We start from the raw sequence: 27,240 nt of genomic DNA on the forward strand, positions 1-27,240 counted from the left end.
TCACAAAATTTGCATTACAATTAAAGTAACCCCTAATCCTAAATGTCTGCCCCGTTAGGGGATGAATAAATAAATCTCCTTTTATCATATTGTTACAGCTAGAACAATTTAATCAGGGGTAACAACCATTGTTTTCTGAGGTAATAAAACCCAATTTAGATTTCTTCTTAGAACCAACATCTGCTGTAATTAATTTATCCCTTAAACTAGGGAGTCTCGTATACGCTAGCATAGGGGGCTGTTGAAATGCCAGAACTTCTGGGTTACATTGCCAGTGTTTTCGAATCAGTTTTTGTATTGCTAAACTATGGGCACTAAATTCTGAAACTTTTTAATTTCTAGTCTCACTGTCAATGAGTCCGTTCTGAAAAGCTCTCTGTACACTTTTTTATGTCACACATGATTTTAGTAGAAGGATCAAATGTTAAAGGCATATAAACATCAGTCTTGGATAACTGGCCTTGTATTTCATTGATATAGTATCCCCTATCTAAAATCACTGTAGCTCTGCCTTTATCCGCCTGTTTGCAAATTAGCTCTTTATTCTCACACAGAGATTTCAAAGCTAGATTATCTTTCCTAGACATATTAAATGTATATTGTTTTTTATATTGTTGTCTCTTTAAAACATCTAGATCATGTCTAACCAATCTCATAAATATATCAATACTGGAATCATATGTTGCTGGAACAAACGCACTTTTATTTTTTAAAATCATGTGTGACATAAAAATGTATGTACAGAGAGCTTTTCAGAACGGGCTCATTGACATTGAGACTAGAAATTTTCTTATCAAAGATGAGTATATCATTCCAGTGTTGTATACACTCCCGAAAGTCCACTAAAATTTGGGGGCCCCACCAGGACGCCCCATAGTGGCGGGCACTGATTCTATTTTCACTAATATATCTATTTACCTAGACAAGCTCTTGAGACCATTTGTGGCACAAGCAATGTCTTTTATTAACGACACTAATGATTTTTTAACTAAGATTGAGAGTTTGCCCGGTAACATGGATAAATGTATTTTGTACAGCTTAGATATTGTAAGTCTTTATACTGCTATACCCCACACTAGCGGTCTAGATACTATCAAATATGTTATGGCAAGAAGTAACAGATTCACAATTATGCAACAACAATTTATAATTGAATTGATGGCGATTATACGGTTCGAGATCGAGGGATTCTCAAGGGGAATTGGTAGACGCATTAGCGGTTCCATGGGGTTTCAATCTCGTATATCTTTTTCCTCAATTGGCCCTTTTTCCTCGAGTGGTGGCTCTCATCAAGCAGGAGCACGTGGCCACGAAGGACTTGGTTTGCGGATCTAATAAACATGTTTTCCTCCCCTCTGTGAAGGTTACCTTATCGTGCAGACCTTCTGACTCAGGGTCCTTTCCTACATAAAAATCTTGATTTTCTGAGACTGACTGCGTGAACGTTTAGTCTTATCCAAGATAGATTTTTCGCATAGTGTGATAGACACTTTAATCCAGGCTCGCAAGGCAGGCACTCGCCGTATTTACCACAAGGTATGGCGTACTTGCCTTCATTGGTGTGAGGAACGCAGTCTTCCATGGCACAAGGTGAAGGTTACCCGAATTCTATCCTTTCTCCAAGATGGTTTGGAAAAGGGTTTATCCGTCAGTTCTCCGAAGGGTCAGATCTTGGCTCTGTCGGTCTTACTGCACAAGAGATTAGTAGATCTTCCTGACGTGCAGTCCTTTGTTCAGGCTCTGGCTAGAATCAGACCTGTGTTTAAGCCTGTTGCTCCTCCTTGTAGCCTCAACCTTGTTCTTCATGTTTTGCAGCAGGCTCTGTTTGAGCCTATGCATTCTGTTGATCTTAAAAAAGGTTTTGTTTTTGTTGGCTATCGTCTCATCTTGAAGAGTCTCTGAGATTTATGATTTACAGTCTGATCCGCCTTACCTTATTTTCCATGCTGATAAGGCAGTTTTACGTACTAAGTTAGGTTCTCACCTAAGGTAGTCTCGAATCGCAACATCAATCAGGAAATTGTTGTTCCTTCCCTTTGTCCTAATCCTTCTTCCTCAAAGTAAAGTTTGCTCCACAATCTGGACGTTGAATTCTATCTTCAGGCTACTAAGGATTGCAGACAATCATCTTCCTTGTTTGTGTTATACGCTGGTAAGGGTCAGAAGGCCACTGCAACTTAATTATCTTTCTGGGTGAGAAGTATCATCTGGCTTATGAAAAGGCTGGACAACAGCCTCCTGAGAGCATAACGGCTCATTCCACTAGATCAGTTACTTCTTCTTGGGCTTTTAAGAATGAAGCTTCTATGGATCAGATTTGTAAGGCGTCTACCTGGTCCTCCTTACATACTTTTTCAAAGTTCTATACATTTTATGTTCTTGCTACTGCGGAGGCAGCTTTTGGGGAGAAAAGTTTTACAGTCTGTGGTGTCCTCAGATTAGGGTCCGCCTTTCATTTTTGCCCTCCCCTTTAATTCAGTGTCCTCTGGAGCTTGGGTATTGGTTCCCAACAGTAATGAATGAAGTCGTGGACTCTCCCTGCCTTTGGAAAGAAAACAATCTATGCTTGCCAGATAAATCCCTTTCTTTCCTTGCAGGGAGTGTCCACGACCCCGCCTGTAATTCTTTTTTAGGTGACTTCCATGTTCTTTTTTCTTCTGGCACCTCTATACCCTAATGTTTCTCTTGCTTTTCCTTGTTCCCACGGCCAAATGACTGGGGGGATAGGGGGAGTGGGAGGGATATTTATAGCCTTTGGCTGGGGTGTCTTTGCCTCCTCCTTGTGGCCAGGTGTTGTTATTCCCAACAGTAATGAATGAAGTTGTGGACTCTCCCTGCCAGGAAAGAAAGGAATGTATCTGTTAAGCATAAATGTTGTTTTCATTTCCTTCCCCCCTTCTGCGAGATTAATTAATTATTGCTTGTCTTCTGTTTACACACAGTAGCATAACGTGTTTGTAACCCATATTTTTAGTATAGGTGGCTGTTTCTACCGGCAAAAACTGCTATTTAAATTAATAAAATAAATGTAAAGGTTTTGATTGAAAACAAATGCACCCCAAAAGTTAAAATGAATCATTAACACATTATAGGAGAGAAAAGTTTAGATTACAATGTATCTCTAACTTTTTTTTTTTTTAGTTTTGTTATTTGCTCATAAATCCTTGTTGTTCTAAACAATTTTATAAAATGTGTGTATCCCAATAAAAAGGAAGAAATAAATATGATTTGTATTAATAACGCTCAGAAAAACAAAACACTGAAATTAATATGCAAATAGGATGAGTGAAAAGTACAAACAGCAGTTTAGCACTTAATGGGTTATTGTCCGGCAAAATCTGTTCTAAGGCCATTTAGTTTTATAGTTATTTGCTAAGCAAGTCTGAAATACTAGACATAAGAAATGTTGGTTTATATCAACCTAGAGTGTTCCTTGTAGCCACAGTAAAATTGCCCCTCTATTACATTCCAGACATTTGTAAGCAATTGTTAGTTTTAGTCTGGAATTGTAAGCAGGATGTGCCATTTATTTAAAATTTCAGGTATTAGCTCACACACGGCCAGTAAGCAGAACATTTTTTTTTTTTGAGAAAATCAGATAGCATTGTACTAGGTTCCTCATAAAAGAACATTAAGTACTAAACACATTTTATAAGCATAGTGTTGAGGTCATTCCCCACATCTCTCTTGTCATAGGTGCAGCCATGTTAAAATCAATCTTTCTCTACATTCCAGAGCTAACCTGTTTGCTCATGTGCAGCAACTCTTCTTTAGATACCTGCAAGGTAACCTAGGTTCCATAATGGCAGCACACATGATTAGAGGGAGGTGCATGAGTGTTTAGTATCTCTTTAACTTGTTGCTCCCTCTGTTGTTAAAGAAAGTAAACAAACCTGAGGTGTTTGTGCCAATCTTTTTTTTATGAAGTGGGAGCTGATGATATCCCTGGACCTGTCGTGTGGGAAGCTGGAGAGGAGAATTCCATCTTGCTGAGGTGGCCCGAACCTGCCAAACCCAATGGACTGATCCTGATGTATGAGATTGAGACTAAACCAGCTGAGGTCAGAATCTCGTATCACCCCTACCCCCAACAAACGCAAACTGGAGACCTCAGGTTTTCCTTATTTTTGCACCAGCTGTCAAGCTGGTTTAGATCTCTGTATATGACAGTCATTTACTCTGTTATACTACACTGCTACTTTTGAAGTACTATATCATTAATACTTTTTTTTTAATATACTTTACTGTTCAACTTATTGTTTTTTATAACAATGCTGTTTCTAGTACCCTAAGAAAACACCTTGTATTTCATATATGTGTGTGTATGTGATTTCTTCCTCCAGCCTCACAGGATGTGCCTATCCAGACAGGAATACCACAAGTTAGGAGGCGCAAAGCTTAATCGGCTAACTCCTGGCAATTATACTGTACAGGTGCAGGCAATATCACTATCTGGGAATGGCTCATGGACAGAACTGGTGGCATTTTATGTGCAGGCAAAATGTAAGTGTCCTCTCTGTGATCATCCTAGAGGAAACATTTATGATATAGTACAGTTGATTGAGTGAAGGAAATATCAAATAGAATGGGGTTACTGTAATTACATTGTATTTTATCGAAAAGTTTTTACAGTCTTGTCTATTATATTGAAATGTAACCATGTAATATTGTCAGCTAATTTACTTCCATTTTTGTCACATTCATATTAAAATATACTTATATTTTTGCAGCACCAGAAAATGACAATTTCCTGCATCTGATAGTGTCCATTCCGATTGCCATCATATGTGTCTTCATCGTAGTCGTTTTCAGCATTTATATTATTAACAAAAAGAGGTAAGACACACAACTGTCCAAACTAAAATTCCTTTGTATGTCTTTTTGCAAGGAGACGTTTTAGAGTGGTGAAAGGAACCAAAGAAACTTAGTGTGGTTGATCAGTAAAAAAGCACTGTTTAGAGAGAAAACAAAATGTCATACTTTTAAAGATGCTAGCTCAAAACTTAGTGGTGTACTACAAGACTAGTGGAATGACATATCGGAACTATAACCTCCTAGGTAGGCTGACCATATTGCCGCTTTAAAAAGGGACATATATGAAAAATACATATGTTAGGGCTGTTTAAAGAAATGCTTTGAATAATGTGCTGTTATAAGAACCCTGACATATGTATTTTTCATATGTGCCCCTTTTTAAAGCGGCAATATGGTCAGCCTACTCCTAGGAGAGGGGGCAGATTTAAATATAGTAATCTTTAAAGAGATATGAAAGACAAAAATGTTATTTCTTTCCTAAAATATGGTGAGTCCACAACATCGTCATTTACTGTTGGGAGGAGGCAAAGAGCACCACAGTCAAACTGTTAAGTATCACTTCCCTTCCCACAAACCCCAGTCATTCTCTTTGCCTTCGATGCATGGAGGAGGTGAAGTTTTGTTGTCTGAAGAAAATTGGATTTATTTCACTTCAATCAAGATTTTATTATTTTAGAAAGCCAGAGTAGGTTTACTCTGATCTTTCCTTTTCAAGATTGGGTCTAGCTGTACTCCACATTAGCCTCTTCAGTAGAGCAGTGGTGGATTTAAAGCAGTTAGGGACTTGTGAAGTGGGCTTCACTGCGTTTTCCTAACATGTTTCTGCCCTGATATAGAAAGCCAGAGTAGGTTTAGTCTGTTCTTTCTTTTTTCCACAGGTCCTTGTAAGGAGTGGCGTCCTTCCATACCGTGAGAACTGTCTTCCTGCCAGACAACTGGAGATGCAGGTAAGTGCCTTTTGTCCTTTGGGGGTCTGAAGGAGGCTGGCATTTAAAGGGTTAATTTTTGGATAATGCTCAGGCTGCATCACATTGGGGACTAGTATCCTGGATTCAGGATCATGTTAAGGCAGTGGAGGAGCTAGGTAGCATGTGAACTAGAGACATGGGGTTAACTTCCTTCATTGATAGGAAGAGTTAACCCCATTTTGTTGGCCAGTATTAAAACTTAATTTTTTTGTTGACTTTATGTTTTTGAGGAGTTGCGGTCTGTGTAGGAGCCGGCTACTATACATTTTATGTATATCGCAACTCTGTGATATTTTAGCCACTGCACAACTAGTAACAGGAAGCGGCTTCATATCCCTGCCCTTCTATTCCGGTCTAAAGCGCGCGGTTCATATAACCGGTCACGTGAGCACATCAGTCCGTTCTGTGTGAGTTTCCAGAACAGTTGCAAGCAGTTTACTCTAAAGACACGGGAAACGTTTCTCCTATTGTTTTGTGTTGGGCAGGTAGGCACCTCAGTCTCAAGGCTGAGGTGTAGGGGTGCAATAGGTTTTGTTTAATAAAATATAAAGACAAAAATCTGGGGGGGGGGGGGGTTTGCTGCCTAATTGTTTTGCTGAATCAAATGTTAAAAATTAAGCGTTTTTCACTTGGGGGACACAGGTCTTTTAACCCCTTAATGACCACAGCACTTTTCCATTTTCTGACCGTTTGGGACCAAGGCTATTTTTACATTTCTGCAGTGTTTGTGTTTAGCTGTAATTTCTTCTGTTAAGTGTGATCAGTCCACGGGTCATCATTACTTCTGGGATATTACTCCTCCCCAACAGGAAGTGCAAGAGGATTCACCCAGCAGAGCTGCATATAGCTCCTCCCCTCTACGTCACTCCCAGTCATTCTCTTGCACCCAACGACTAGATAGGATGTGTGAGAGGACTATGGTGATTATACTTGGTCTTCGCTTCATACCTTTTCCAAATTTTACAAATTTGACACTTTTGCTTCCTCGGAGGCTATTTTTGGGAGAAAGGTTCTTCAGGCAGTGGTTCCTTCTGTATAAAGAGCCTGCCTATCCCTCCCGTCATCCGTGTACTTTTGCTTTGGTATTGGTATCCCAGAAGTAATGATGACCCGTGGACTGATCACACTTAACAGAAGAAAACATAATTTATGCTTACCTGATAAATTCCTTTCTTCTGTAGTGTGATCAGTCCACGGCCCGCCCTGTTTTTAAGGCAGGTAAATATTTTTTAATTTATACTCCAGTCACCACTACACCCTTGGCTTCTCCTTTCTCGTTGGTCCTTGGTCGAATGACTGGGAGTGACGTAGAGGGGAGGAGCTATATGCAGCTCTGCTGGGTGAATCCTCTTGCACTTCCTGTTGGGGAGGAGTAATATCCCAGAAGTAATGATGACCCGTGGACTGATCACACTACAGAAGAAAGGAATTTATCAGGTAAGCATAAATTATGTTTTTACTCTTACTCATTTACTATACCCACACATATTATATACCGTTTTTCTCGCCATTAAATGGACTTTCTAAAGATACCATTATTTTCATCATATCTTATAATTTACTATAAAACAAATATAAAATATGAGGAAAAAATGGAAAAAAACACAATTTTTCTAACTTTGACCCCCAAAATCTGTTACACATCTGCAACCACCAAAAAACACTCATGCTAAATAGTTTCCAAATTTTGTCCTGAGTTTAGAAATACCCAATGTTTACATGTTCTTTGCTTTTTTTGCAAGTTATAGGGCAATAAATACAAGAAGCACTTTGCTATTTCCAAACCACTTTTTTTCAAACTTAGCGCTAGTTACATTGGAACACTGATATCTTCCAGGAATCCCTGAATATCCCTTGACATGTATATATTTTTTTTTAGAAGACATCCCAAAGTATTGATCTAGGCCCATTTTGGTATATTTCATGCCACCATTTCACCGCCAAATGCGATCAAATAAAAAAAATTGTTCACTTTTTCACACATTTTGTTACAAACTTTAGGTTTTTCACTGAATTTATTTACAAACAGCTCGTGCAATTATGGCACAAATGGTTGTAAATTCTTCTCTGGAATCCCCTTTTTTCATAAATAGCAGACATATATGGATTTGGTGTTGCTTTTTGGTAATTAGAAGGCCGCTAAATGCCACTGCGCACCACACGTGTATTATGCCCAGCAATGAAGGGGTTAATTAGGGAGCATGTAGGGAGCTTGTAGGGTTAATTTTAGCTTTATTGTAGTGTAGTAGACAACCCTAAGTATTGATCTAGGCCCATTTTGGTATATTTGATGCCACCATTTCAACGCCAAATGCGATTAAATAAAAAAAAAAGTAAAATTTTTCACAATTTTAGGTTTCTCACTGAAATCATTTACAAACAGCTTGTGCAATTATGGCACAAATGGTTGTAAATGCTTCTCTGGGATCCCCTTTGTTCAGAAATAGCAGACATACATGGCTTTGGCGTTGCTTTTTGGTAATTAGAAGGCCGCTAAATGCAGCTGCGCATCACACGTGTATTATGGCTAGCAGTGAAGGGGTTAATTAGGTAGCATGTAGGGAGCTTGCAGGGTTAATTTTAGCTTTAGTGTAGAGATCAGCCTCCCACCTGACACATTACACCCCCTGATCCCTCCCAAACAGCTCTCTTCCCTCCCCCACCCCACAATTGTCCCCGCCATGTTAAGTACTGGCAGAAAGTCTGCCAGTACTAAAAAAAAAGCTATCCTTGATAAAAAATAATAAAAAAAAAGGCATATTTACATATGCTGCTCTGGAGGATCCCCCCTTAGCCCCCAACCTCCCTGATACCCCCCAAACAGCTCTTTACCCATCCCCCTCTAACTTATTAGTAGCCATCTTTGGTACTGGCAGCTGTCTGCCAGTACCCAGTTTATAGTAAAACATGTTTTATTATTTTTTTTTAAAATAATTTTCTGTAGTGTAGCTTGCCCCCCCCCCCAAAAGACCAACCTACCACCCCTCCCAGATCTCTCAGATCTCCATATATTTAAATATATTTCGCAATCACTGCCACTTTTCTCCCATCATTTTTCTGTAGTGTAGCGGTTCCCACCCGCTTCCTACCCCCGCACGCGCACCCTCGTGCGCAACCGGCGTTCCCGCCCACGATCCCGCCCCCCTCCACATTATACGGCCCATCGATGGCCGCCCACCCGCCTCCCAGACTGGCTCCCACCCACCAACGAAACCGGCCATCGATGTCCGGTACAGAGAGGGCCACAGAGTGGCTCTCTCTGCATCGGATGGCCAAGGGGGCATATTGCAGGATGCCTCGATGTTGAGGCATCACTGCAATAACCGGAAAGCAGCTGGAAGCGAGCAGGATCCCTTCCAGCTGCTTTCCAGACCAAGGACGTACGCCACACGTCCTCGGTCATTAACTGTATTTTTTCTGAGGACGTGTGGCGTACGTCCTTGGTCGTTAAGGGGTTAAAAGGACAGTTTCTTAAAGAATATTTTTATTTGTAATTTAAATAAAAATTATTTTATTTTTCCTGCATCATGGAGCAGGATGCTGTGCCCATGGACAGATGTCCTATTTGTCTGAATAACCAAATAGTACTGCCCTTGCCATTTTGTTCTTCTTGCATAGAGAGAACTTTAAAAAAAAATAAAGTCTAAATGGTCAGATTTCTGCATTATCTATTTTGCTACACAAGCGTCTGGCAGACATGCCAGATGTGCAATCTTTTTGTCAGTCTCTGCTATGAGAGTTTCGGAACTCTTAGTTTTGCAATGTGATTTGCCTTATCTGTTTCATGCTGATAAGGCGGTTCTTCATACGAAGTTAGGTTTCTTCCTAAAGTGGTTTCAGATAGAAATATTAATCAGGTTGTTTCTTTATGTCCTAATCCTTCTTCTCATAAGAAACGTTTGTTGCACACCTTGGATGTTGTGCATGCTCTAAAATTCTATCTACAGCCGACTACGGATTTTCGGCCATTCTTCTGCCCTGTTTGTTTGTTTCTCAGGAAAACGTAAAGGTCAGAAAGCTACTGCTACTTCTCTTTCTCTATGGTTGAGAAGTATCATTCCTTTTGCTTATAAGACTGCTGGTCAGCAGCCTTTCCTGAGAGAATAACAGCTCATTCCACAAGGGCTGTTTCCTTTTCTTGGGCATTCAAAAATGAATCTTCTGTGGTACAGATTTGCAAGGCTGCAACTTGGTCATCTTTACATACTTTTTCCAAATGTTCTAAATTTGCTACTTTTGCCTCGGCTGAGGCTTCTTTTGGGAGAAAGGTTCTTCAAGCAGTGGTGCCTTCTGTTTAGGTCTGCCTGTCTTGTCCCTCACTAGTCATATGTGTACTCTAGCCTGGGTATTGGTTCCCAACAGTAAATGTTGACGTTGTGGACTCACCATATCTTAGGAAAGAAAACAAAATGTATGCTTACCTAATAAATGTATTTATTTCCGGATATGGTGAGTCAACAACCCTGCCCTTTATTTTAAGACAGTTATTTTTTTGACTGAACCTCAGGCACCTCTACACCTTTGTGTTACTCCTTTTTCGCCATTACCCTTCGGTCAAATGACTCGGGTTTGTGGGAAAGGGAAGTAATACTTAACAGTTTGACTGTGGTGCTCTTTGCCTCCTCCTGCTGGCCAAGAGTGATATTAACCAACAGTAAATGATGATGTCATGGACTCACCGTATCGGGAAATAAATCAATTTAACAGGTAAGCATACATTTTGTTTAGGTGATTTAGACAGAGGATACAATTTAAAAAAAAAGTTTAAAATTTACTTCTATTATAAAATTTAATTTGTTCTCATTAAATTCTGTGTTGAAGAAATACCTAGATAGGCATCTGGAGCACTACATGGCAGGAAATAGTGCTGTCTTCTAGTGCTCTTGCATATGGATAACAATCTTGCAAAACTGCTGCCATATAGTGGGCCAGAAAAGGGCCAGCGCCTAAGCATGTCCCTGCTTTTCAACAAAAAATACCAAGAGAACAAAGAAAGATTGATAATCGAAGTACATTAGAAAGTTGTTTAAAATTGCATGTTCTATCTAAATAATTAAAGACAAATTTGGGATTTCATATTGCTTTAATGTTTGCAATCAGATTTTTTATTTTTTATTTAAATCAACTGTATGATGGAATTTTGAAGATATAAATGTTTTTGTTGTTTTTTTTTTTGTTTTTAACTAAACTGATGCTTGATGTTAGATTAAAAAAGTAATACAAGTGTTGAGGTTAATTGGCTGCAAAGGCACAGTGGTCCTTCTCATTACCCAGTGGGTACCATCTTTTTTTTCATTGGGATACTATTGGTTTTATTTTAAGATTCAGAAGGCAGTGTTTTGTTTATTCTTGTGACACCCCAAAGACTCAATGTAATACCAAGTGAAAACCCTTTCTGCAAACTACTTGGGACATGAAAAGGTTTGAATTTCTGAACAGTTTGAATTTTAGAAAATTTGCATCTTTAAAATGGGACCGATTGGAGAGGGCAAGTGTAACTAACAATATCTTATGTAATTTAGACAATATTTACAGGTCATAATACAGCTTATACATGTAAGCTAAATGTAGCTTTATAGAATGGTTAATACATTTGTATACATAGTACCATCAGATAGTGCAGTATTGTAATCAGAAAGGTAATTGTTTTTTTGTGTTCTAAAATGCAAATAGTCTATATTTATTTAAAACAACAACTAACCACAGGCAGAGAAGGTTGTGACTTACAATTTCTGACATTTTTTTTTTTTTTTTAAAAGTTTGGATTTCAGAATGTTTGGATTTTGAAATTCTGGATTTGGGGATTTGCACATGTACAGTGAAATAAATTCGAAAATGCAGTGTTCTTATAAGTTTCAAATGCAAAAATATACCATGCAAATAAAAATCCTTCAGCGTATAATCATAGTAAGATAAGATTTAATGTCATTATACTTATGTGACTCCTTGAAGAATCGCTGAACTGCCTACACTGCTCTATATTCTAGTACATTACCATACTCACCTTGCTACATAATCTGTTTACTTAGGCCTCTGTTTCAGGCCATGTGCACAATTCTTTGGAGAAGCCTAGTTACTTGAGTGCATAGACTTTGGTGTGTTGGGTATAGGAGGAAAACAGACATTTAAAAAATAAATATATATATACGGTATCTGGGGAAAATGAGACAAAGCTAGATATAATATTAGCTCTTAGGATCTGATGGTCTAAAGCTCTCGGCTCAGGTGAGATGAACCAAGAAATCTCATCAGTACAGCGAGGTACCTCAGAGAACTTTAGGTACACAAATTTTACTTGAGAAATGTTTGTCATTATGCAGGGTTTTGTATGTAAAGAAGAGACTTACACTATAAAAAAATATTCCCCAAAATGTTGTGTGACTTCACTCTATGGCGTTGAGTTTTTGATCATTAGGCTATAAGTGTCTTCCATGGATTCCTATTTACATCTTATACAGTGTTCTCCACAGAATATAATGCCAGCCGGGAGGGGACAGTGTAATACTTTCTAATATTATAACATTCACAAGCAAAAAATAATACATAATTTAACATCTATTTATTTAATGATATTTTTTCCAATAAACAATTAAACATTTTAATAGCTAATTTTAGCTTAATATTGTCAAAAATGTTAGCCGGATGTTCAGTAAAATCAGCCAGGTGGTGCACTCACTGAAATGTCCCTGGGGAGAAACACTGTTGTGCTGTATTCTACTTACCTATTATACCATAAATTGTTAATATGTCATTTAAACTAATTTAGCACAACATGATGGATGTTTATTAATTGATTTAGAATTTAATTCCAGAGCACAGGTGTGATCATTAGAGATTTGATATGAATAGGATAGTTTGCCCTATCACACATAACTAATGTTAGCTGCCTCTCATTCTTGTAGGAACAGTGACAGACTTGGTAACGGAGTCCTGTACGCATCTGTGAATCCTGAATATTTCAGTGCAGCAGAGAGTAAGTAGCATTTCATTTCTATATGATACTAGACAAAGTATGCACATTGCCTACCTTGTAAAGTGCAGGTGGAACGTCTCATCCAAGATTGCGCAAAGTAAAGTTACATTGGGATACCAATTCTAATATGTTTTATTTAAAATTAGTATGTTTTTAAAAAAAAAAAAAAAAAAAAAGTTTGCATTAAACAACAAATCTGGAAAATTCTGATTACTCCATTTCTTTTCAGCTGATAATGGTTTATTTATTTTAAACATTAAACATAGAATGAAACCCATGGACACTATCTGCTAACTGAGATTTTTTTTTTTTTTTTCTTTCTAAAAGCTATGTTTTGGTTAAAGATTAAACTTAACAAAATCCATACAGCACTAGGTTTACATGCATTTTATTACTGTTCTCTGAATTATAGAACTCTTTTTAGAGGCCATTTGAAAGCTAATGTAAGACCTGCATTTACTAGAGTTTTATAGTCTAACACCATAGATTGCTGCTGTCATGATTAGATTGTAGGGAATATTCTGGGAACTTCTTTTATAATAGAGACAATGAAGTAAAAATTAAGCTTTGTCCAGGCAGAACATGCAATTTTAAACCATTTTCCAATTTACTTCTATTATCTAATTTGCTTCATTCTCTTGTTTCCATTGTTGAAAGCATACATAGGTAAGCTTAGGAGCAGCAGCAATGCACTACTGGGAGCTAACTGCTTATTGGTGGCTGCACATATGTGCCTCTTGTCATTGGCTCACCAGATGTGTTCAGCTAGATCCCAGTAGTGTGTTGCTGCTCCTTCAACAAAGGATACCAAGAGATTGAAGCAAATATAATAGAGGTAAATTGGACAGGTGATTAAAATTGTGTGCTCTGCCTGAATCATGGAAGAAAAAAATGTGTTTCATGTCTCATTAACCCCTTAGTGTCCAGACCATTTTTCAATTTTCTTACCGTTAGTGACCAGGGCTATTTTTACATTTCTGCGGTGTTTGTGTTTAGCTGTAATTTTCCTCTTACTCATTTACTGTACCCACACATATTATATACTGTTTAGTAAATGGACTTTCTAAAGATACCATTATTTTCATCATATCTTATAATTTACTATAAAAAAATTATAAAATATGATGAAAATCTTTTAAAAAAAACACACTTTTTCTAAATTTGACCCCCCAAAATCTGTTATACATCTACAACCACCAAAAAACACCCATGCTAAATAGTTTCTAAATTTTGTCCTGAGTTTAGAAATACCCAATTTTTACATGTTCTTTGCTTTTTTTGCAAATTATAGGGCAATAAGTACAAGTAGCACTTTTCTATTTCCAAACCTTTTTTTTTCTCAAAATTAGCAATAGTTACATTGTAACAATGATATTTGTCAGGAATCCCTGAATAACCCTTCACATGTATATATTTCTTTCATATAGGTGGCAAGAGTCCATGAGCTACTGATGTATGGGATATACATTCCTACCAGGATGGGGGCAAAGTTTCCCAAACTTCAAATGCCTATAAATACACCTCATACCTCAGTTTTACAAACTTTGCATCCTTAGGAGGTGGTAAAGCATGATGTGCTTGATTTCTTCTGTGAAATGTGCTTCTAAGCATATTGAAGCCCAGTTCCTCTCTAAGTACAGTGTTTGTCTGAGGGATGTCAAGGGAGTATTGCCTGATGATACCATGTTTTCGCCTATGGGAAATCTATTCTAGAGCTCTCTGATTTGATCACAGGGATTCATCTGCTGCCTTCCTTTATAGATCGACATTATACTCATCTACCATTACATGTGCTGATATGTTTCAGTACTGGTTTGGCTGTCTGCTATATGTGGATGAGTGTCTTCTGGTATGTATATATAATTTTTAAGACACTCTCTGCTATGGAAGGCACTTTATATTATAAAGTTCTTAATGTATATTGCATATATTAGCCATGAGTCAGGTCTTTTAATGTTTCCCTTTGCAGTCACACAGTTTAAGAATGGAAATTATGTTTGAGAGAATTTAGTTTTTTTTTTCTTACCTGGGATTTCGGTTAGCTGTTAACATGGAGTCTTTTTTTAAATTTTCACTGGGCAAATTAGGCTATTATGTCATTTTTGGCGCAAGGTCGCGTCTGTTGCGTCATTTCATTGCGTAATTTCTCCAACATTGGTGTGTCCGGTCCACGGCGTCATCCATAACTTGTGGGAATATCTCTTCCCCAACAGGAAATGGCAAAGAGTACAGCAAAAGCTGTCCATATAGTCCCTCCTAGGCTCCGCCCACCCCAGTCATTCTCTTTGCCGTTGCACAGGCAACATCTCCACGGAGATGGTTAAGAGTATGTGGTGTTTAGTTGTAGTTTTTTGTTCTACTATCAAGAGTTTGTTATTTTAAAATAGTGCTGGTATGTACTATTTACTCTGAAACAGAAAAAGATGAAGAGTTCTGTTTGTGAGAGGAATATGATTTTAGCAGCAGTAACTAAAATCGTTTGCTGTTTCCACATAGGACTGTTGAGATGAAATAACTTCAGTTGGGGGAAACAGTTAGCAGACTTTTCTGCTTAAGGTATGACTAGCCATATTTCTAACAAGACTGTGTAATGCTGGAAGGCTGTCATTTCCCCTCATGGGGACCGGTAAGCCATTTTCTTAGTCTCAAACAGAATAAAGGGCTTAATATGGGCTATAAAACTGGTAGACACTTTTATGGGCAAGATCGATTGCTTTATTTGGGCATTTTATACAGATTGAGGTTGAATTTCACACTTATAAACTTTGGGGAACGTTTTTAACGTCAGGCACTGGTTTAGACACCTTTTCAGTCAGGAAGGGCCTTCACTGTAGTAGGCTGAGCCTCATTTTCGCGCCATTACTGCGCAGTTACTTTTGAGAGCAGGACATGCAGCTGCATGTGTGTGGATCTGAAAGTAGTTGAAAAGGTTCCTAGAAGGCTTCATTTGGTATTGTATTCCCCCCTGGGTTTGGTAAAGTCGCAGCAAAGGCTGTAGCTGGGACTGTAGAGGGGTTAAACCTGTAACCGGCTCCGGTTTCTTCATTTTAAGGGTTAAAGCTCTGAAAATTTGGGTGCAATACTTTGAATGCTTTAAGACACTGTGGTGAAAATTTGGTAAAATTTGAACAATTCCTTCATTGTTTTTCACATATTCAGTAATAAAGTGTGCCCTGTTTAAAATTTAAAGAGACAGTAACGGTTTTAATTAAAACGTTTTTTTGTACTTTATTGACAAGTTTAAGCCTGTTTAACATGTCTGTACCTTCAGATAAGCTATGTTCTGTATGTATGGAAGCCAATGTGTCTCCCCCTTCCAAATTGTGTGATAATTGTGCCATAGCGTCCAAACAAAGTAAGGACAGTACTGCCACAGATAGTAAGGTTGCCCAAGATGATTCATCAGATGAAGAGAGTAAAGATAGTTCTGCTTCATCTCACTCTGTGTCTACACCAGTTTTGCCCACGCAGGAGACGCCTAGTACTTCTAGCGCGCCAATGCTTGTTACTATGCAACAATTGGCGACAGTAATGGATAAATCCATAGCTAATATTTTATCCAAAATGCCTGCATTTCAGAGAAAGCGCGATTGCTCTGTTTTAAACACTGTAGAGCAGGAGGGCGCTGATGATAATTGCTCTGTCATACCCTCACACCACTCTGAAGGGGCCATGAGGGAGGTTTTGTCAGATGGGGAAATTTCAGATTCAGGTAGAATTTCTCAACAGGCAGAACCTGATGTTGTGACATTTAAATTAGAGCACCTCCGCGCACTGCTTAAGGAGGTTTTATCTACTCTGGATGATTGTGACAACCTGGTCATTCCAGAAAAATTGTGTAAGATGGACAAGTTCCTAGAGGTTCCGGTGCACCCCGACGCTTTTCCTATACCCAAGCGGGTGGCGGACATAGTGAACAAGGAGTGGGAGAAGCCTGGCATACCTTTTGTTCCCCCTCCTATATTTAAGAAATTATTTCCTATGGTCGACCCCAGAAAGGACTTATGGCAGACAGTCCCTAAGGTCGAGGGGGCAGTTTCTACACTAAACAAGCGCACTACTATTCCTATCAAGGATAATTGTGCTTTCAAAGATCCTATGGATAAAAAATTGGAAGGTTTGCTTAAAAAGATTTTTGTTCAGCAAGGTTACCTCCTACAACCCATTTCGTGCATTGTTCCTGTCACTACAGCAGCGTCGTTCTGGTTCGAGGAATTACAAAAGTCGCTCAATAGAGAGACTCCGTATGAGGAGGTTATGGACAGAATACACGCACTTAAGTTAGCTAATTCCTTTATTTTAGATGCCGCTTTGTAGTTAGCTAGATTAGCGGCGAAAAATTCTGGGTTTGCAATTGTGGCGCGCAGAGCGCTCTGGCTAAAGTCTTGGTCAGCGGATGTATCTTCCAAGACAAAATTGCTTAACATCCCCTTCAAGGGTAAAACCCTTTTTGGACCAGAGTTGAAAGAGATTATCGCAGACATCACTGGGGGTAAGGGCCATGCCCTCCCACAAGATAGGCCCTTCAAGGCCAAAAATAAGTCTAATTTTCGTTCCTTTCGCAATTTCAGGAACGGACCGACCTCCAACTCTGCAGCCTCTAGACAAGAGGGTAATGCTTCGCAGACCAAACCAGCTTGGAAACCGATGCAAGGCTGGAACAAGGGTAAACAGGCCAAGAAGCCTGCTGCTGCTACCAAAACAGCATGAAGGAGCAGCCCCCGATCCGGGAGCGGATCTAGTAAGGGGGCAGACTCTCTCTCTTCGCTCAGGCTTGGGCAAGAGATGTTCAGGATCCCTGGGCACTAGAAATAGTTTCTCAGGGTTATCTTCTGGAATTCAAGGAACTACCCCCAAGGGGAAGGTTCCACATGTCTCGCTTATCTTTAAACCAAATAAAGAGACAGGCATTCTTACATTGTGTAGAAGACCTGTTAAAAATGGGAGTGATACACCCAGTTCCAATTGTGGAACAAGGACTGGGTTTTTACTCAAATCTGTTTGTAGTTCCCAAAAAGGAGGGAACCTTCAGACCAATTCTAGATTTAAAGATTCTAAACAAATTTCTCAAAGTACCATCGTTCAAAATGTAAACTATCCGAACGATTTTACCCTCAATCCAGGAGGGTCAATTTATGACTACCGTGGATTTAAAGGATGCGTATCTACATATTCCTATCCACAAAGATCATCACCAGTTCCTAAGGTTCGCCTTTCTGGACAAACATTACCTGTTTGTGGCTCTCCCATTCGGGCTAGCCACGGCTCCAAGGATTTTCACAAAGGTACTCGGAGCCCTTCTAGCGGTTTTAAGACCAAGGGGCATTGCAGTGGCACCTTACTTGGACGACATTCTGATACAAGCGTCGTCTCTTTCAAGGACAAAGGCTCACACAGACATCGTTCTGGCCTTTCTCAGATCTCACGGCTGGAAGGTGAACATAGAAAAAAGTTCCCTGTCTCCGTCGACAAGAGTCCCCTTCTTGGGGACAATAATAGATTCGTTAGAAATGAAGATTTTCCTGACAGATGTCAGAAAGTCAAAGCTTCTAAACGCTTGTCAAGTTCTTCACTCTGTTCCTCAACCTTCCATAGCTCAGTGCATGGAAGTAGTAGGATTGATGGTTGCAGCAATGGACATAGTTCCTTTTGCGCGAATTCATCTAAGACCATTACAACTGTGCATGCTCAAACAGTGGAATGGGGACTATACAGACTTGTCTCCAGTGATCCAAGTAGATCAGGAGACCAGAGACTCACTATGTTGGTGGCTAACCCAGGATCATCTGTCCCAGGGAATGAGCTTCCGCAGACCAGAGTGGGTCATCGTCACGACCGACGCCAGTCTAGTGGGCTGGGGCGCGGTCTGGGACTCCCTGAAGGCTCAGGGTCTATGGTCTCGGGAAGAATCTCTTCTCCCGATAAACATTCTGGAACTGAGAGCGATATTCAATACTCTCAAAGCTTGGCCTCAGCTAGCAAAGGCCAGATTCATAAGATTCCAATCAGACAACATGACGACAGTTGCTTACATCAACCATCAGGGGGGAACAAGGAGTTCCCTGGCGATGAGAGAAGTGACCAAGATCATAAAATGGGCGGAGGATCACTCCTGCCACCTATCTGCAATCCACATCCCAGGAGTGGAAAACTGGGAGGCGGATTATCTGAGTCGTCAGACATTTCATCCGGGGGAGTGGGAACTCCACCCAGAGATATTTGCCCAGTTGACGCAATTATGGGGCATTCCAGACATGGATCTGATGGCGTCTCGTCAGAACTTCAAAGTTCCTTGCTACGGGTCCAGATCCAGGGATCCCAGGGCGACTCTAGTGGATGCATTAGTAGCGCCTTGGACCTTCAACCTAGCTTACGTTTTTCCACCGTTTCCTCTCATTCCCAGGCTGGTAGCCAGGATCAAACAAGAGAGGGCCTCAGTGATTTTGATAGCTCCTGCGTGGCCACGCAGGACTTGGTATGCAGACCTGGTGAATATGTCATCGGCTCCACCATGGAAGCTACCTTTGAGACAAGATCTTCTGGTACAGGGTCCATTCGAACATCCAAATCTAGTCTCTCTCCAGCTGACGGCTTGGAAATTGAACGCTTGATTTTATCTAAGCGTGGGTTTTCGGATTCTGTGATAGATACTCTGGTACAAGCCAGAAAACCTGTAACTAGAAAGATTTACCATAAAATATGGAAAAGATATATCTGTTGGTGTGAATCCAAGGGATTCTCATGGAGTAAGATTAAAATTCCTAGGATCCTTTCCTTCCTACAAGAGGGTTTGGATAAGGGATTATCAGCGAGTTCTCTAAAGGGACAGATTTCTGCTTTATCTGTCTTGTTACACAAACGACTGGCAGCTGTGCCAGATGTTCAAGCCTTTGTTCAGGCTTTGGTCAGGATCAAGCCTGTTTACAGGCCGTTGACTCCTCCCTGGAGTTTAAATTTAGTTCTTTCAGTTCTCCAAGGGGTTCCGTTTGAACCTTTACATTCCATAGATATTAAGTTGTTATCTTGGAAAGTTTTGTTTTTAGTTGCTATTTCTTCTGCTAGAAGAGTTTCTGAGTTATCTGCTCTGCAGTGTACTCCGCCCTATCTGGTGTTCCATTCAGATAAGGTCGTTTTGCGTACAAAACCTGGTTTTCTTCCAAAGGTTGTTTCCAACAAGAATATTAACCAGGAAATAGTTGTACCTTCTTTGTGTCCGAATCCAGTTTCAAAGAAGGAACGTTTGTTACACAATTTAGATGTAGTCCGTGCTTTAAAGTTTTATCTAGAAGCAACAAAGGATTTCAGACAAACATCTTCTCTGTTTGTCGTCTAGTCTGGTAAAAGGAGAGGTCAAAAAGCTACTGCTACCTCTCTTTCCTTTTGGCTTAAAAGCATCATCCGATTGGCTTATGAGACTGCCGGACGGCAGCCTCCTGAAAGAGTCACAGCTCACTCTACTAGGGCTGTGGCTTCCACATGGGCCTTCAAGAACGAGGCTTCTGTTGATCAGATATGTAAGGCAGCGACTTGGTCTTCCCTGCACACTTTTGCCAAATTCTACAAATTTGATACTTTTGCTTCTTCGGAGGCTATTTTTGGGAGAAAGATTTTGCAAGCTGTGGTGCCTTCCGTTTAGGTAACCTGATTGGCTCCCTCCCTTCATCCGTGTCCTAAAGCTTTGGTATTGGTTCCCACAAGTTATGGATGACGCCGTGGACCGGACACACCAATGTTGTAGAAAACAGAATTTATGCTTACCTGATAAATTACTTTCTCCAATGGTGTGTCCGGTCCACGGCCCGCCCTGGTTTTTTAATCAGGATTGATAAATTTATTTCTTTAACTACAGTCACCACGGCACCCTATAGTTTCTCCTGTTTTTTCTCCTGTCCGTTGGTCGAATGACTGGGGTGGGCAGAGCCTAGGAGGGACTATATGGACAGCTTTTGCTGTACTCTTTGCCATTACCTGTTGGGGAAGAGATATTCCCACAAGTTATGGATGACACCGTGGACCGGACACACCGTTGGAGAAAGTAATTTATCAGGTAAGCATAAATTCTGTTTTTTGCAGCAAAGTCACGTCTGTTATGACGTGAGTTGCGTATTTTCAGTGCATCAGAGACAGAGATTGACAAATCTTCTTTTTTATTAAAAATTGAACATATTCGTTCTCTATTAAAGAAAGTATTGTTTACATTGGGTATTGAGGAGTCTAGTCCTGATAGCAAAGCTAATAATCGTTTAAATTCTGTATTTAAGACTCCTGAGGTTACTCCTGAAGTTTTTCCTATTCCAGATGCTATCTCTAATATGATTACTAAGGAATGGTCTAAGCCTGGTACTTTTTTTTTTTTAATACTTCTTCTAGGTTTAAAAAATTGTATCCTTTACCTGTGTCCAATTTAGAGCTTTGGGAAAAAGTCCCTAAGGTTGATGGCGCTATTTCTACTCTTGCTAAACGTACTACTATTCCTATGGAAAGTAGTACTTCTTTTAAGGATTCCTTGGATAGTAAGATTGAATCTTATCTTAGTAAGGCATATTTACATACTGGCTATATTCTTAGACCTGCTATTTCTATAGCTGATGTTGCTGCTGCTTCAACTTTTTGGTTGGACAGTCTAGTACAGCTATCAGATCCTGATTTGTCTAGAAAGCCTCTGCCCTTTCCTTGGCATCTTGGTTGAAGCTTTTGATTCACAAAGCTTATTTGGAGGCGGGGCAGTCTCCGCCTCGGCGAATTACAGCTCATTCTACTAGATCACATCTAAAGCTTTCAAGAATGAAGCTTCAGTTGATCAAATTTGCAAAGCAGCAACTTGGTCTTCTTTGCATACATTTACTAAATTTTACCATTTTGATGTGTTTGCTTCTTCGGAAGCAGCCTTTGGTAGAAAGGTTCTTCAGGCAGTTGTCTGTTTGATTCTAGTGCCTATGATTTGAGTTTTTTTTTTTTTTTTAATAAAACTTATTTTTTTGGTTTAATTTCTCAGCGGAAATAGCTGTTTCTTTCATTAATTGGCAAGAGTCCTTGAGCTAGTGACATATGCGATATACAATCCTACCAGGAGGGGCAAAGTTTCCCCAAACCTCAAAATGCCTTTAAATACACCCTTCACCACACCCACAATTCCGTTTTACAAACTGTGCCTCCTACGGAGGTAATGAAGTAAGTTTGTGCTTGATTTTCTTCTGTGATATGCGCTTCTCAGCGTTTTGAAGCCCGATTCCTCTCAAAGTACAGTGTTTGTCAGAGGATGTGAAGAGAGTATCACCTATTGATTCTATGGTTTTCCTCATGGGAAATCTTTTCAAAGGTTCTCTGTTATTGGTCGTAGAGATTCATCTCCTACCTCCCTTTTCAGATCGATGATATACTCTCATATTTCATTACCTGTACTGATACTTTTTCAGTACTGGTTTGGCTATCTGCTTGTGTGGATGGGTGTGTTTCAGTAAGTATATTTTTATTACTTAAGACACTCTCAGCTATGGTTTGGCACTTTATGTATTAATATAAAGTTTCAAATATATGTATTGTACTTATATTTGCCATGAGTCAGGTTTATGTATATTTCCTTTTTGCAGACTATCAGTTTAAAAATTGAGAAACATATTTAGGTATTTTCGCTGGCAAAATTAGGCTCGCAAGGTCACAAAATGCTGATATTTATTGCGTCATTCTTGGCGCGAGAATTTTTTGGCGTGAAGGTATATTCGGTGACGCAAAGTCATAATTTCCGGTGTCTTAGTTGACGCCAGGTTTTCCTTGCACAAGGTTGCGTCTGCCATGACGCGAGTTGCGTAATTTCCGGATGTTAGCGCCAAAAAATTTCATTTTGCGTTGCGTGTCATACTTGGCGCCAAATAATTTAATTATTTAAATGGAGAGTCCACGGCATCATTCCTTACTGTTAGAAAATACTGAACCTGGTCACCAGGAGGAGGCAAAGACACCCCAGCCAAAGGCTTAAATACTCCCCCCCACTTCCCTCATATCCCAGTCATTCTTTGCCTTTCGTCACAGGAGGTTGGCAGAGAAGTATCAGAAGATTCTGAGTAGTTCCTTATGAAGGGTATCTATCCTTCGAAATGGGACTGGGGTTTTAAGTAGTCTTGTCAGCCTCTCAGTGAGAGCATTGACGAATGTTGGGGCCTGGAGATGCAGGGAGAGTCTTTCTGCGAACCCATCCAGACTCGTATTAACATCTCCTAAGCAATCAGTGTTGACGAGTTTCACTGCCTGCTTTCATCACTCATGTCCATGTCAGGAGCGATGCTACAAGAATGTCAAACTTGAGAGGCAGTGTTTCTGTTCCACGGCATAGATTCCAGTAAGATTGTTTATTTTTTTTATACACATATGATAACGCAAGAAGACAGGGTCAAAGTGTGGCTCCTTTTATCTGTTTGGAATCAAGGGTTAATATTTCCGGAGGGGGATTGTTGAACAGGGGGGATTAATCACATAATTTTATTTATTATGATTATGCGGTAACATATGTGAGATGTGGCTCAGGCAGATATTGGATCGTACAGGTTTTATTTTCATTTTTGGAAGCTGAGCAGCCTAAAAGGCTTGGCACACTTTTTTCCTATAGCAGGGGCGGTCCTGCATTGCGCAGCATGTGACCGGGTGTGGTTACGCTGATTTCCTCTTTCCTGACCATGCGGTTTACAGGAGAAGAAGCGGTTTCTCTGTTTGGCCCGAGTCATAGGAGGTGGTGAGTGCCCCAGGCATTGGGGGTATAAAGGTGCCATTTTATCTTATTATCTATAGTCTGCTTTATAAGCGCAAGCTATGGAGGATTCTGATGCTTTAGAGGGTACACCCTCTTTACTTAAATCTAATACCCGTCCACTACTATCCTGCTTGAGAATAGTTCGTCTTTTAAAGAGCCCATGGATAAGAAAATAGAAACTCTGTTAAGGAGGATGTTTCAACATACGGGATATTTTTTTCAACCGACCGCGACTGTTGCTGCGGTTGCTGGAGCGGCTTCCTACTGGTGCGACTCCATGTGAGTTGATCGAGGTGGAGGGTCCCCTCAACGTGATCCAGGAAAGAATTAAGTCTAATCCTTTTATTTGTGATGCGAATATGCAAATTATTCTCCTGAATTCCAAGACTTCAGGTTTTTCTGTAGGGCACTCTGGCTGAAGTTCTGGTCTGCGGATATGACTTTGAAGTCAAGACTTCTTTCCCTTGTTGGTATATACCATGTTACAAAATTATTATTTATTATTATCTTAGCAGTTGCCAACCAATAGAATTTATATAAGTAACAATTAAAAATTAATATGTATTCCTTAGTTCTTGATTAGTTACCTCTATAGACACCTTGAATTATATTTATGTAGAAACTAGATTATGAATAAATTATGCACGCTTATTCCGTTAAAATATTCTATACAACAGATCATAAAAAATATATCTCCAATATTAATCTTACTTACAATGAATTGCATTAAAATACCACAATAAAATACCCGAATATGGACCGCTAACTTAACAGTGCTTAGTTAAACAATATAACAAGATACTTCACACAAATCTTACTGGATCTCAATAGATTTAAGATAACTTTCAGACAAGAATAGTTAAACTATTTAGCCCACAATTGGTTTTATATAACTTCATTTAAAAACACCAGAAATTGTATATTATTATTAATGCAACAGCCAATTTATATGCCAATTAATCTGAGCTGAAATAACCTCTTATTCGCCACAATAAAACAAATTCTAAAATATATATATATATAGCAATAACTGTAATTAATTTATGATATAAAAATACAAACATTTCTTTCTAAACATTAATATTTAATACCAATATACTTACTACCCTTGGTCTAATATTAAATATAAGAATAAATCTCATTTTTAATCACACTACGATATAACTATAGTTTTAGAATACCTTGATTTAAAACATAAAAAATATAGAGCAACCACATACATCACCAAATAAAGCAATTTGAAAGTTTCAGCTTTTTCAGATTAATCCAGTTCACTGTCATAAATAAGAAAGGTATTGGAATTTATGGAAAATTATGTTAGGCCCAGTTTTGCTTTATAGAGACTGTGTTCCAAAGGCAGCAGTTGTGAGTCAGTCAAAATTCCAGCAAAAGACCCTTTCTCTCCTATTGCATGAGCTTTTATCATATGATAAGCCCGCATTTATTTTGTAATTATTGGTGAACCTTTTGGATACGCATCAAACGGATGCTTGTCCCTTCATCGGCTCTTGGAAATGCATGTATTTTAATTAATAACAGCCAACCCCTTTTGGCTGCAATACCATTTCTGAACTATTGGTGGCAGCAGACAACCAGAAATGCAGTCTCACCATCAATACTGCTAACAGTAAATACAGATTCTTATATATATTTTTATCAAATGCCTATTTTTCTACACTTATAATCTCCTAGTTTTAATAACTATATGTTCCATACATGGCCTATGTAATACCATTTAGTCTGAGTATTTTCATACTAAACATGATATACTATTTATAATATTTTAGAAGAAGCATATTGTCATCTTTCCCAGTTATTATACATATTGTATACTTGTGGATATCATTTAAATATTCAGTGTCTGGACTTATGTTTATGACCAATATTCATAGGGCATCTTGTTGGTTTATTACATGTCTGAAAAATAAAGAAACGGATGTTGTTATTTTGAAATAAGTCAAACATTTATAAATATCAATGCAGATATTTATTTTTAACTCATTATATCCAACACAGTATGTAACATGTGATGTATCTCTTAGATCATTATATACAGTATATTATTAAGGCAGTCTGCGGTACACATCTAAATATTTGAAAACTATATAGATAATTTGTTTAAATTTTAAATCCTCCCAGATTCTTATGCTTTCAAAAAGACATATGTTTCTGCCATTAAGATCTTAACTGCCACAAAGTCTGGGGTTCTGTGTATTCAACTCGGCATAGGGTAATTAACTCTTGCATGCAAAGTGACTACCTCTCCTGAAAACCTATATTTGTGTGTGCATACACTTGGGCTTCAAAAGAGTTGAATATTGTAGACTGACTACCTGATTGCAGGGGTTCGTCAACTTCACTAATTGAAACAAATGTTTCCCTTTTACGCTCTTTTTGATGTCTTGAGCAGTGAGGGGGTCAGTGGCTATAACAAAGGTCCTTTGAAGTGATCTCATTATCTCTTATATTGTTCTTTAGAAGTCTTTGACTAATAAAAAGGGGGGTTGTGTTACAAATAGCTTCACAAATAAATGAATTATTTGGTGTAGATAAATATATATATATATATATATATATATATTATTTAATAACACTTATATCCTGACACCCTCCCATTTAAGGGGAAAGATTCTATTTAGTCCAGGCCTGGACTTGATTATCTCCATGGTTACTGGAGGCAAAGGTGCCTTTTTACCGCAGGAAAAGAAAATCAACACTAAAGGACAAGGTCCTAATTTTAGTTCCTTTCGTTCGGATAAATCCCAATGTCATCATCCCTCCGCAAAGCCTGAGCAATCCAAGGGGACTTGGAAGCCGGCTCAGTCCTGGAATAAATCCAAGCAGAACATGTGATGTATCTCTTAGATCATTATATACAGTATATTATTAAGGCAGTCTGCGGTACACATCTAAATATTTGAAAACTATATAGATAATTTGTTTAAATTTTAAATCCTCCCAGATTCTTATGCTTTCAAAAAGACATATGTTTCTGCCATTAAGATCTTAACTGCCACAAAGTCTGGGGTTCTGTGTATTCAACTCGGCATAGGGTAATTAACTCTTGCATGCAAAGTGACTACCTCTCCTGAAAACCTATATTTGTGTGTGCATACACTTGGGCTTCAAAAGAGTTGAATATTGTAGACTGACTACCTGATTGCAGGGGTTCGTCAACTTCACTAATTGAAACAAATGTTTCCCTTTTACGCTCTCTTTGATGTCTTGAGCAGTGAGGGGGTCAGTGGCTATAACAAAGGTCCTTTGAAGTGATCTCATTATCTCTTATATTGTTCTTTAGAAGTCTTTGACTAATAAAAAGGGGGATTGTGTTACAAATAGCTTCACAAATAAATGAATTATTTGGTGTAGATAAATATATATATATATATATATATATTATTTAATAACACTTATATCCTGACACCCTCCCATTTAAGGGGAAAGATTCTATTTAGTCCAGGCCTGGACTTGATTATCTCCATGGTTACTGGAGGCAAAGGTGCCTTTTTACCGCAGGAAAAGAAAATCAACACTAAAGGACAAGGTCCTAATTTTAGTTCCTTTCGTTCGGATAAATCCCAATGTCATCATCCCTCCGCAAAGCCTGAGCAATCCAAGGGGACTTGGAAGCCGGCTCAGTCCTGGAATAAATCCAAGCAGAACAAGAAGCCTGCCGAGGCAAAGTTGGCATGAAGGGGCAGCCCCCCGATCCAGCCCTGGATCGTGTAGGGGCAGAC

At 39.0% G+C, this 27,240-nt stretch overlaps 1 protein-coding gene across 1 annotated transcript in view; it reads left to right on the forward strand.

Moving 5' to 3' along the window:
* Positions 1-27,240, forward strand: part of IGF1R (insulin like growth factor 1 receptor) — an 857,678-nt gene that overhangs the window by 667,133 nt on the left and 163,305 nt on the right. Inside the window, exons 11-14 of the mRNA XM_053717616.1 lie at positions 3,928-4,061; positions 4,344-4,503; positions 4,731-4,836; positions 12,686-12,756. Coding sequence (XP_053573591.1) covers positions 3,928-4,061; positions 4,344-4,503; positions 4,731-4,836; positions 12,686-12,756 — 471 coding nt within the window. The remainder of the gene's footprint in view (positions 1-3,927; positions 4,062-4,343; positions 4,504-4,730; positions 4,837-12,685; positions 12,757-27,240) is intronic.

This window comes from Bombina bombina, chromosome 6 (genome assembly GCF_027579735.1).
Source record: "Bombina bombina isolate aBomBom1 chromosome 6, aBomBom1.pri, whole genome shotgun sequence".
NCBI lineage: Eukaryota > Metazoa > Chordata > Amphibia > Anura > Bombinatoridae > Bombina > Bombina bombina.